A 13,483-nucleotide genomic window follows, 5' to 3' on the forward strand; every position below is an offset into this window, starting at 1 on the left:
AACAGAAAAAAAACACATCCAGCAACTGTGGCAGTTCTGTGGATGAAAGCACCTTGTTACAAAGAGAGAAGAGTGTAAAATGGCCAGACTGGTTCAAGCTGACAGTAACTCAAATGTTACAACTGTGGCATGCAGAAGAGCATCTGTGAATGCACAACACGTCGAACCTTGAAATGGATGGGATCCAGCAGCAGAAGACCATGAACACACACAACAGCCACTTTATTAGATACAGGAGGTACCCAACAAAGTGACCACTGAGTGTACATGTGTTATTTGCATGCATGGGCAAATAAAACAGGTACCTATCATGCCCCACCTATGAGAGGGATACACTGGATAGACAGTCGAAATTGTTTTCTTATGATTGAGGTTTCAAAAAGATGAGGATATCAGTTTAAGGTGATAGGAAGGAGTTTTACAATGAATATGAGGGGCAAGTTATTTTTTTTTACACAGAGATTGATTGATATCTGGAATGTGTTGCTACTGGATATGATGAAATCACTTGCAATTACCACCTTTAAGACGTATCCAGACACAAACTTAAATAGACAAGGTATAAAAGGATACAGTGCTGCAGTGGGACTTGTGCAGATAGGCTAAAGAGATTGGCATTGATACGGTGGGTCAAAGGGCCTTTTTCTATGCTGCACAACTCTAAGGCAATGACCGTGCACTTTATAGGGAATAGACAGTGTTTTGTGATCAATTTTTCACTGCAATTCAAGTCTATATTATTTATAAGTCAGCTGCTAACTCATTGAATTCAGTCTGATCAATGTTTACCCAATGATTAGTCCACTGGATGAACTAATCTTGCGAAACACCCCTCTAAATTTCTGGCTATGTTACTGGAGGGGACAGAATAAACACTGCCAAGAAGTGATCCTGCTTGTAAATTTAGAATACTGTTGGCCCCTTTAAAATTCTCCTTTGGGACCGTCACCTTGAATGAATGTACATTGTAATCCGAAGGACTCAGTTCACCTGCAGACTTAACCAAATCTTTTCATTAATTGTGCTTTCCCACTCCTACCTAAGTATAGATAGACCTTAAAATTCCCTTCTCATGATGAAATGGTTACCCCTCAGTCAATACCTTCAATCATGGCACTGTTACATTAGGCTAATTAACAAAGCAGGTAATCAAATGTCGCCCCATTGTGTTGTCTCTGCACTGAAACTCCAATTCTTACAAAGGAGCCCACACTACACTGAAGTCCATGAACCAATCAGTGCAGTGGTCATTTCAGAATTGTATTAGTTCTCTTTTTCTGAGTTCTGCAGAACTGAGCATGTTACCTTTAATAATTCTCAAGTTATCTGTCCAAGTTATAGCAAGGAATAGGATAATGAACTTACTTCATATTCCGCTTCTTCGTCTATCACTTTGGAAGTGTCCTTCTCGACTGTCTCATTGGAAATGATTGGAAGTTCTGGAGTTCTAGCAGCTCTGGGAGGTGCTGGATCCGGGGGCTGTTGGGGCGTGGTTGTGCTTGTTTCTTTCTCTTTCTGAACTGGGACATCTTCCTGAGCGCTCATCACTGCTACAAGCTTTGCCCTCTTCTCAGCCTGCAGGGAGTAGATGATTGATAATATGGGGAAGGAATGGAGTGAATTAGAGTAAATAAAAACGTGATGGCTCTGACAATATCCACAAAGTGAATGAAAAATAAATAGATTTTTCACTTCATTTCACACATCAATCAAATACATCTTTTTAATTAAAATTGATAATGAGAATAGTAATTAAATCCACTATGATAATCCCATGCCTCAGCACTACTAAACTTGTATATTGCTCAATATTTTGAGTTACTTTCTTCTGAGAATAATAAATTGTTACGAGAGGCTTTTTTGTATCTTAAAAATAGCATTCATAACATAAGTTAGGTTTGATTGGAGCAATGCAGCATCAGGCAATAGGACCAGAGAGAAGGAACTGCTCAGGTTCAAGTTTAGCCTAGTCCAATTGAGTTCTTTAAACCATGCTGGGTAATATCAGCTCTTTTCCCAGGGAAGAAAAAATATTTGTACTTAGGTGACAACTAGCATCAGGTTATTGGCTTCATTTGGAGACATCTCAGCAGCTCAGGTGGCTACAAATGTCATGTGAGACAATACGGTTTAAGATGGCGTTGGTGAGGCAGAGTGACGACTTCCTGGCAGCAAACGAAGCTACTTCATTAGTCACACTTTTTCCTCAAAAATGATCACTACAATCAATAGCCTGTAACTTCCCGTTTGGAGTTGAGCTTTTGAACAGCCCGTACATCCTGGCCAAATCAAGGGGGCGGGTCCTGGGCCCAAGGGTGTGCTGTAGCGGCAGGGCCCGGGCCTGAAAACCAGGAACAAGCGCTGGGCCAGGTTGAAAAGGTCAGGCAGTCAGGGCCGGAGAAGAGGGACATGCTGTTCGCGAGGTTTACTTATCTCTGCCACGAATTGAGCCTGTGGCCTGCAATTAACGGGCTCCTGGATCAGCTGTGACTGGCTTCGTGCTGTGGATTCACTTTTAGGAGCTTCAGTCCTGAATGTCATTTGCTTAGTTTGCAAGACTGTTTTTTCTCACATTGGGTGTCTGACAGCCTTTTTTTAATGGGTTCTTTTGGGTCTCTTTGTATTATGGCTGCCTGTAAGGAGATGAATCTCAAGGTTTTATATAGCAGACATACTTTGATAATGAAGACATTTTGAACATTGAACTTTAAAGGGCATTCATGGGAGTTTGGATGAAAAAGGCCTGAGAAGACAAATAATTTAAAATCAAATGGTGGAGATTCACAACCAACAGATCAGATCAAAGCTCTGCATTCAGTCATATTGGTGACAGAAAATGCAAAGCAATAGCAGGGGAACACCATTTTAGAGATTATTAGCCTGGTAATCCAGAGACCGAAAAAAATTATCAACAGACAAGCTCAATCCCCATGATGGCAACCAGGGAACTTGACCGCAGATTTAATTATTTTTTACTTAACTAATCATTTACATGAATGAAAAGCTAGTATAGGCAGTAGTGTTCATGAAGCCTGATATCACATCAAACCCCGATTCAAGTGTTCCTTAAATTGCATAACATCTACCACCATTGATCCTTCCAGCGATTAATGAAGTTTAAACCCAAGCAATGTAATTAGCTCTTATACACTCCTACTTCCACACCAGTCCAGATCTCCCATCACCCCACCTGCACCTGCTCCCTCAAGTACCTGTTAAATAGTTCGGTAAGTCACTCGGTTGTACTACGTGATTATGGAAAACTGAACACAAGTAACCTCGTAGCAATATAGGTACAGAGTCTGACCAGAAAATGTACAGTAGACCCAATATCTGAGCAAGGTCTTCTTCATGATGAAGAACTATATCAAGCAACAGCCTGTCAGAATAATGCTTATAGAATCATGCATTTCCATGTGCCTCCATCATTCTGTTTCATTAGCAAAACAGATTAGGTAGTAGGTAGTAAGAGGCAAGTAATCCTAAGAGTCTTCAACATTACGACTGGATCCAGGGGAATGGAAAACAGAAAAGGTTGGAAAACCAATGTTGTCCCATTACTGCCTACCTTCCTCTCTCCACTGATGACTTACGGTACCTCCATGTTAAACGACACCTGACAGAAGCACTGAGAGATGCAAAGGCACTGGTATGTACCCCAGTGCTCATCAAAAGGGCAGCTCACCAGTGCCACCACAAACAGTGTTGGCCAGGGTCTGAAGGTCAGAATTGCCGGACTGTTCTCTCAACCCTATGCCAGAAATTCAATCACCGGAGAAATGCAATCTTGACCTTGCCTTCATCAGTTCATTTGTTTCAGATGTACTGATAGGAGTGAGCACTGAACAGTTCTTATTAAACCAAGTCCCATCTTCATACTGAGCACACTCCCACTGCAACGCATGACACTGCCGCTGTGCAGAGCAAGGTATTTGTCAGACAATGTATATTCAGCAGCACCATTCCTTGGCAATCTGTAATTGCACAGTGTGACATACCTTTCACTCCACTATCAAGGCTGAGGAACAGCAGTGATCCAAAGGGAAGTTCAGATAAGCAAACGAGGCATACTTAAAAATATAACATCTGTCCTAATGATGCTATAATACAGGACCTAGTGCTTGGTAATCAGAAAAGGCCAGCTATGTTACTGAATAAATAATGAATCACATCAGAACTTGGCCTCTTGCCCAATCTAGTGATGTTTGGTAGTGCACAGTTAAGCATCTAACAGAAAGAGGAATCCTAATGAACAACCAACCCTATTATCGATAATAATGAAATATTAGGAATCCAAAAATCAAAGAAGCAACATTTGGAATCACTTTGAAACAAAATTACTGATTACCTTAGCTTGTCCACCCACCATCACAGAAATCAAATATCAGCCCACAGAGCTCACATCACATAATTTCCAGCTGAATGCAATGAATACAGCAAAGCCTTTTGTGTTCCCCCAATGATCCATCTGATGACTTGTATTCAACTCATTGCTTTATTTCTTTTCAAAGTGCTCCTGCATAGTTGCAGCACTGCCATCTTCTCAACAAATTGGAAAAACTGCTCAGGTATGTCTTGTTCACAAGCACCAGGAGAAATTAGATCTGGCACAAAACCATTTCAACATTCCGTTTTCAATCATCAGCAAAGACGCTGAGAAGCTACTGACCCCGACTTTCTAATAACCAGCCTTGTTTGGGATTTGAGACACCACAGAGTTCCAAAGCCCACCAAGCCCGGGTCCAAAAGTGGGAAAAAAGTAGAATTCCAGAGGTTAAGATGAAAATGATTACCTTTATAATAAAACATCATTGAATCAAGTTCACTATCAGAACTGGTAGAGTTAATGACAGGAATCAGGGAAGTTGCTTGTGGTTGTTAGGAAGCAACTATCTCCACTCTGGAGTGTGTGGCGTGTCCAGGGAGGAGATGTACCTATGCTTCAACATTCAGGCCACACCAGGTGAGGGAAGCTGGAGGGTCTCACACCCTGATGTGGTAGGGACATGACTGTCCTAGTATGCGAAGTCAGCTCTGGCAGACTGGGCAGATGAGACCCACAGTGATCAGGAGGGCAGTTCTGCAATGCACTGTAAAGAGCGAGAGGCATAATGAGACACAGAGAAGTCACGGTCATCCACTGCAACCAAGGAAGACCTCAGTTGCGATGTCTACCAGACCCAGACTTTTGAGGTCCAGAGAGTGGAGTTGTCCCAGTGCGATGGCTCTTCCACTTTAAAAGCTCTCCTGCACAGGTTTCCTTGTCATCGTCGGATACAACAGACAGCCACTAACTTTATGTCAGGACATACTTAAAAGGACAGCTTTCTAGCCCCAACCATCTTCAGCTTTCTTCCATTATAAGACCAGGTCACTGAGTCATAACCAACCTTGGTTCCATTCGTAGCTCCTCAGGAAATGAAGCAGCTCACATATACATGAGCAAAATCTGAATAAAATTCAGTCTTAGGGCTGATAGCTGGTAAGTGACTTTGTTGGCACGTACTGCCAATGATCATCTCATTAACAAAGAATCCTGTCACTTATACTTGTCAGTAAATCGCATTACCATTTTTTGAATCTATCGCCATCAAAATCCTGGGAGGAGGAGTCACACCCCTAACCACTCAACTGGATCAACCATAGAAGTACAATGGTCACAGGTCGCAAGTCAAAGGCTGAGTATGCTGAGTATTCCTTTGCTTTAAAAGGCTAGGTTAGGAATGGATAAAACAGTCCCCTCTTGCCAAGAGGAATGCAGCCACTGTAACCTTAACGACACTGAAATAGCCCAACACAAATCAGCCTGCCTACTTTACACCTTAAGCACCACTACTATCTACATAACTGGTGTACTACGAGCTTTATGCAAGCTGCATTAGTCATTTATCAAAGATTCTTCATTGCTTTAAGATCAAAACCATGGGACTGCCAACTGACAGCAGCTTGGAAAGCTACCTTCACCATGCCTCGTGCAATGTTTTAAAGAAAGAGCATGAACAGCTTCTTAGGGGCTATTACCAACAGCCACTCCAACATATATTCATATATGGAAAATAATTAACTTTTCAGTACAGGTGTGTTAAATCCAGAAATACAATAGAATATAAATTGCAATTAACTACATAGAAAGTAATGATTCTCTTGTTGCATTTTTTGTAAAGGACAGTGCGCTAAAATCTATCAAAATATGCTTTTGGTCAATGCAAAGCAGTATGAAAGAAATCAGAATGTACTTCTAGAAATAATCTATAAACCACAGAGAGTTTATGAATTAATCTCTAATTGTTCTTGATGTTGCTTTTCATTTTTATATATTGTCAAAATACTCACCTGCCATACCTACCCTTTATATTAAAATTCTTAAAATTTAATTCAGAGTTTATGTCATTGAACTCATCTGAATCTGTTGGTACTGAAAAAAGAAACAGCAGACACAGATATATTCTGTTTATCAACTGCTCCATTTTGTTGTGTACATTTCTAGCTATGTTTAGCTGCTTTTACACTGGATTTTGCTTTTAACTATTTTGATAAGATGAATGTGCTTCAAAGTTTATATTTAGTTGAGAATGTCAACGGTCACTGAAATTTTGATGAGCGATTTGTAATCAGATGATGCTCACAAATTTTGTCTCCTGTTTTTTTCCCGCTTCTCCAAGAATTGATTCAAGCTAAAAGTGGATCAGCAATTTTTCAAATATCTGAAAGAATTTTAAACAGAAGTCTAGTGATGAAAGGAGCTTTAGCCATAGAGTATTCCATTATTTATTGCTGGGTGAAGAAATGATATCTCTCCTCAATGCAAATATTAGATACAGTCCAAGTCCAAAAAAGTATATGCAATATGGTAAAGTGAAAGACTTCTGTAACAGCACAACCAAGAAGGAAAGCCAGATCATTTTCTTGCAGACAGCCTTTCTCGTAGGCCAGTTAGTTTAACATCTGTAGTTGGGAAAAAGCTTGAAGCTATCATTAAAGAAGAAATAGCGAGGCATCTGGAAAGAAATGGATCCTTCAGGCAGACACAGCATGGACTCAGCAAAGGCAGGTCCTGTTTGACAAACTCACTGGAGTTCTTTGAGGATATAATGAGTGCAGTTGATAAAGGGGAACAGATGGATGTTATTTACTTGGATTTCCAGAAGGCGTTTGATAAGGTGCTACATAAAAGACTTATCCATAAGAATTGGGGGTGATGCATTAGCATGGATAGAGGATTGGTTAATCAATAGAAAGCAGAGAGTTGGGATACATGGGTGTTTCTCTGGCTGGCAATCAATGGTGAGCAGAGTGCCACAGGTGTTGGTGCTGGGCCCACAACTGTTCACAATAGAAATTAACGATCTGGAACAGGGGATGGAGAGGACAGCAGACCTCGTTTATTGTCACTTAGTAACGCATGCATTAAGAAGTGATAGTTTGTTCCTCCAGGATGATATCACAGAAACACAAGACAAACCAACACTAAAAAACTGACAAAAACCACATAATTATAACATATAGTTACAACAGTGCAAGCAATACCGTAATTTGATAGAAGACCAGACCATGGGCACGATAAAGAAAGTCTCAAAGTCTCTCAAAAGTCCCAAAATCTCACGCAGATGGTTGAAGGAAGAAAACTCTCCCTGCCATGAGCTTCCAGCGCCGCAAACTTGCTGATGCAGCATCCTGGAAGCACCCGAAAACTTTGAGTGAAAACTTCGAGCCTCCGACCAGCTCTCCAACACCGAGCACTGAGCACTATGTCTGCCGAGTGCTTCGACCCCGGCCCTAGCAACAGGCAATAGGCAAAGCCGAGGATTTGGGGCCTTCCCCTCCAGAGATTCTTGATCGCACAGTAGCAGCGGCAATGAGACAGGCATTTCAGAAGTTTCTCCAGATGTTCCTCCGTGCTTCTCACAGCTGTGTCCATCAAATCAGGATTGTGCACGGCATCCTACTTCACAAATATGAGTGTAGTGTATCTAATTTTGCTGGTGACACCAAATTGAATGGAAAAGCAAATTGGACAGAGGATATGGAGAGACTGCAGAGAGATAGAGATAGAGATAGGTTAAGTGAGTGGGTAAGTATCTGGCAGAGAGAGTACAATGTTGATAAATGCGCAGTCATCCACTTTGGAAGGAAAACTGGAAGACCAAATTATTATTTGAATGGTAAAAGATTATTTGAATGTGCAGAAGGAATGCGCAGTCATCCACTTTGGAAGGAAAACTGGAAGACCAAATTATTATTTGAATGGTAAAAGATTATTTGAATGTGCAGAAGGTCTTGGGGGTGCTTGTGCATGAATTGCAAAAGGTTGGTTTGCAGGTACAGCAGGCTATCAAGAAAGCAAATGGAATGTTGGCCTTTATTGCTAGAAGGATTGAATTTAAGAGCAGGGAGGTTATGCTGCAACTGTACAGGGTACTGGTGAGGCTGCATCTGGAGTACTGCATGCAGTTCTGGTCTCCTTATTTGAGGAAGGATATACTGGCTTTGGAGGTCATGCAGAGGAGGTTCAGTATGAAAGAAATCAGAATGTACTTCCATAAATAATCTATAAACCACACAGAGTTTATGAATTAATCTCTAATTGTTCTTGATTTTGCAGGTTGATTCCAGAGACGAGAGGGTTAGACTATGAGGAGAGATTGAGTCGCCTGGGACTGTACTCCCTGGAGTTCAGAAGAATGAGAGAGATCTTATAGAAACATATTAAATTATGAAAGGGATTGATAAGATAGAGGCAGGAAAGTTGTTTCAACTGGTAGGTGAGACTAGAACTAGTGGACATAGCCTCAAGATTCAGGGGAAGTAAATTTAGGACGGAGATGAAGAAGAACTGCTGTTTCCAAAGGGTGGTGAATCTGTGGAATTCTCTGCCAATGAAGCAGAGGAGGCCACCTCAGTAAATGTATTTAAGACAGGGTTGGATAGATTTTTGCATAGTAGGGGAATTAAGGGTTATGGGGAAAAGGCTGGTAGGTGGAGATGAGTCCATGGTCAGATCAGCCATGGTGGAGCAGGTGTGATGGGCCAGATGGTCTACTCCTGTTCCTATTTCTTATGTTCAACCCTGTCTTGTGAGAACTGACTTTGGTAACTTCAAACTGCAGATATATCTTCTGTTTCAAACTGACTTTACATAGTTATCTAAATTTTAATTTATTCCTTTATTGGTTCTCCATTTTTTTCTGCTGTATTCATATTGTTCTTTTCTTGAATGATCTACTTTTGATATTGATGTTTTGGAACAATTTTTTTTTGAAATTTGTACGATTATATTTTCTGTTTCTGATAAAATTAATACAACTGTTGTTTATGTTCCCTTTCTGGAGAAATGTTCACTACTCTTAATACTTATTTATTCTCTCCTCTAATACTGATGAGCATGTTCAGGTTTTAATCAATTTTGTTTTACCTTTGGAAATAAAATTATAAGCCATGTATCATGAATCTGTACTAAAATCCTAATTCCTCATCTCATTCCTTCTGCTTCCAGAATTTGGTTTATCTGGAATAGAATGTGCGAAGCAGGGATAAATGCAGAGTTGTTATTACATATATATGTTAGGCTAAATTACTGAAGACAAATTTTGTGGATTTAGAATAACGTAACAGTTATTCAGATTGTGGCAAAGTTGAATCATTAAACTATACAATAGCTTAAAAAGATTGAAAAATGCTAAAAATAAATTGCGGTTACGTGGATTCGGTTTTTGAGATCTACTGTATTCATAACCCAAACTTCATTGTTTAACTTCAAAACCTGGCCTCTGTATCTCCCTCTGCAACTGGATCCTCATGTCCTTATCAAGAGACCAGTCAGTGCAGAACGGTAATAACATCTCCTCCTCACTGACAATCAACACTGATGCACCTCATGCATGTGTGCTTAACACTCATTCCTGTTTTCTCTATACTCATGACTGTGTGGCTAAGCACAGCTCAAACACCACCTATAAATTCACTGACGACACCACTGTTGTCAGTATAATCTGAGATAGTGATAAGGAGACACAGAGGGGTGAGATAGGTTGGCTGGTTGAGTGGTGTTACAACAACAACATCACAGTCAACTTCAGCAGGACTAGGGAATTGATTGTGGATTTCAGGAAAGCATAGGGGGAAGAAAACACAGGTGTCCTCATTGAGGAGTTAGCAGTGGTGAGCAGTTTCAAGTTCTTGGACATCGACACCTCAGAGGATCTATCCTGGGTCCAACACATTGATGCAATCATGAAGAAGGCATGTCACTGGCTCTACTTCATTCAGAGCTTGGGGAGGTTTAAAATGGCACATAAGACTCTTTCAAATTTCTATAGATGCGTGGTGAAGAACATTCTGACTTGTTGCATGGTATGAAGCCTCCAGTGTGCAGGATCGCAAGAAATACTGGAAAGTGGGCGACTCAGGCAGCTCCATTACGAGCAAAACCATCCCTACCATTGAGGATATCTTCAAGAGACAGTGTCTCAACAAGGTAGCATCCTAAGGAACCACACCTCTTCTTATTATTACCATCAAAGAGGAGATACAGAAGCCTGAAAGACTATGCTCAATGGTTCAAAAACAGCCCCTTCCCCTTTGTCATCAGATTTATGAATTGTCGATGAACCCATGGACAATATCGTGCTATTCCTGATTATTTGCATTATTTATTTATTTTTGTAATATATAGTGATTTTATGCCCTTGCAGTATATCGTTGTTGTAAAACTACAAATTTCACATCATGTAAGTCAGTGATAATAAACCTGATTCCAATTCTGAGATAACACACATCAAAGTTGCTGGTGAACGCAGCAGGCCAGGCAGCATCTGTAGGAAGAGGTGCAGTCGACGTTTCAGGCCGAGACCCTTCGTCAGGACTAACTGAAGGAATTCTGAGATAATATGCACAGATTCAATTGATTTGATTAACAAATTTTATAACAATATGATTTTCGTCCACTAGGTGGCGATAAGGTTACACATTTTGAATGGAGAGACCTTCGCAAAATTTTTAAATTTGTGGGAACTTAGAAAAGTAAACCATATTACAATGATCCTCCTGAAATATTCTGCTTACTTTAAATGGCACAACATTAACAATATTTCTATATCCATGGAAGTGAGTGTTTATAGGAGGCAGGGAGAAACACCTGCTTGGAACTCCTTGCATCTCCATGTGTGTCCATCTGTTGCCTACTTATGTCCTGGGATGATGAAGTCTCTTACTTCTGCTATGGATCATGATGAAGATTAATGAATACCCTCTGATTCATTTTCACTTGGTTTTTCTTGTGATCATTTCATTCCTCTGTCAAGCCAATCTCAATTATCTATCCCTTACAAGTCAATGTTATCACTGTCGTTAAAAGTCATGCCATTAACACAGAGGCATCATCATTCTTCAGACATTCATCAGTAACAACCACCTTGCAGCCATAACGGTTGGTCAACGGTGTGGCACTTGACCCTTCCTCCCACCCAGGGGTTCCTAAGCATGGACTAATACCATTAAGGAAGCTGTCTGTGGAACTCAAGTCGAGAACCCCTGCTCCCACCCCATAGCCCTTCCACCAGATAAAAGAAGGAAGGAGAATGAAACAGCAGTCTTCACTTGAATGCGTAGTTACAGCTCCAACAACACTTAAAATAGCCAACACCAGCCAGCCGGAAGCAACCATCCAGATTGTCATTTCATCTTCCACCTTAAACAATCACTCCCAAACAGTGCTAGGTGATGGAGAGAGCATGTGTTTAACCTGGTGGATGGAATACCTTTGCCCTGGACAGCGTCAAGCTTCTTGAATGCCGATACACCTATCCCAGAAAGTGCTATCTACATACTACAAGCATTATAATTAGCATTTAGCAACAAGTTGGTATGCTGCTGGCTTTGCATGGGTTGATTCCCACACTGTGATCCTTTTGCCTGTTTTCTGGGCTCCTGAAAGTAGCCCACAATATACTCAGTGGTCACTTTATCAAGTACTTCTGCTTGTTAACGCAAACATCTAATCAGCCAATCACATGGCAGCGACCTTTAATGCACAAAAGCAGACATGGTCAAAAGGTTCAGTCATTGCTCAGACCAAATATCAGAACAGGGAAGAACTGTGACTTTGACCATGGAATGATTGTTGGTGCCATGTGGAGTGGTTTGAGTATCTCAGAAACTGCTGATTTCCTGCGATTTTCATGCATAATAGTCTCTAGAGTTTACAGAGAATGGTGCAAGAAACAAAAAACAACATCCAGTGAGCAGCAGCTCTGTGGGTGAAAAAACCCTGATAATGAGAAAAGTCAGAGGAGAATGGCCAGACTGGCTCAAGCTGACAGGAACTCAAACAACCGCATGCTACATCAGTGCTATGCAGAAAAGCATCTCTTCATGCACATCATGTTGAACCTTAAAGTGGATGGGCTGCAACAACAGAAGACCACAAACAATCACTCAGTAGCCACTTTATTAGGTACTGGAGATCCCTAATAAAATGGGCACAGAGTGTACATTGATACACTTTAAAGAAAGATTGCAAAGAAAGATCCTCTATCATAAAGAAAGATTTCATATTTTCACATAAATGTGAATTTCAAGGGAGACCATGAGCACATGAACAGAGGCAAAAAAATTCAAAGATTGTTAAAGACTAGCTTTATTCCTCACTAACGTCACTTATTCCAGAACTATCTTGTTTCAATGCTTCTTAAAGACTTACAATCAGGGAAGCTGTGGTGATCATGGATTTAACAGCTTCAAAACTTATTACAAGCTCTACAACCTTTAAACAGCCACAGAGGTCTGAGAATTGAAGGGCCGCACTTGTTGAACACTGAGGTTTTTGAAGCTACAGGCTTGAAGTGGAATCAAAGTGGAAGCTTGCTGATGAAATGGGCGTCCTGGCATTCTCAATGAAAGATGGTAATATTCCACTCAAAGTACTTAAAGTTACAAAATTCCCTAAAATAGCTTGAAAAAATGAATTTTGTACTTCACATGCTTCCTGCCTCTAATATATATTTCTGAGCTGTATGTTGCCTCACTTTGCTGATTCATTGGCGAGCGATGTTCATTTGTGAGTTGAACGAGTATCTCAGATTACTTGACAATAATATCGAGGAAGATAACCCAAGCAAGATACCCCTAACCCAACCTACAAGCACTTCTATGTCTCTAGACTACAGCAAGGATTGGGTATCTTGTTTCATTCATCACTCCGTAGCCCAGTGTGTAACACTGTGGTCAATTATACCACAGCCTGCCTCACATTAGCAGATGTTGGATCAACATGCTGAACCTCACAGATTGGGAAATGCTCGAAGATTCTTCGTCAACCCACCCCTGATTGAGTATTTCCAATCTCCATTCCCGACCAATTCTAAGATGGGCCTGGTATAAAGCAGCACTCCCAGAGGCCTATGGTGGTAAACTGCCTCACTTATGGATTTGATTTTCTGATGAGCAATTCCAGAGAGGGCCACTTTTCAATGGGTGCATCTATTTC

At 40.8% G+C, this 13,483-nt stretch overlaps 1 protein-coding gene across 15 annotated transcripts in view; it reads right to left on the reverse strand.

Moving 5' to 3' along the window:
* The window catches only part of dnmt3ab (DNA (cytosine-5-)-methyltransferase 3 alpha b), a 514,213-nt gene that overhangs the window by 121,209 nt on the left and 379,521 nt on the right, over nucleotides 1–13,483 (reverse strand). For all 15 annotated transcript variants that reach the window (XM_072251369.1, XM_072251365.1, XM_072251366.1 and 12 more), the window contains one exon: nucleotides 1,366–1,575. In XM_072251369.1, the coding sequence (XP_072107470.1) occupies nucleotides 1,366–1,575 (210 nt within the window). The remainder of the gene's footprint in view (nucleotides 1–1,365; nucleotides 1,576–13,483) is intronic.

The sequence above is a fragment of the Mobula birostris genome, chromosome 2 (genome assembly GCF_030028105.1).
Source record: "Mobula birostris isolate sMobBir1 chromosome 2, sMobBir1.hap1, whole genome shotgun sequence".
In the NCBI taxonomy this organism is placed as follows: domain Eukaryota; kingdom Metazoa; phylum Chordata; class Chondrichthyes; order Myliobatiformes; family Myliobatidae; genus Mobula; species Mobula birostris.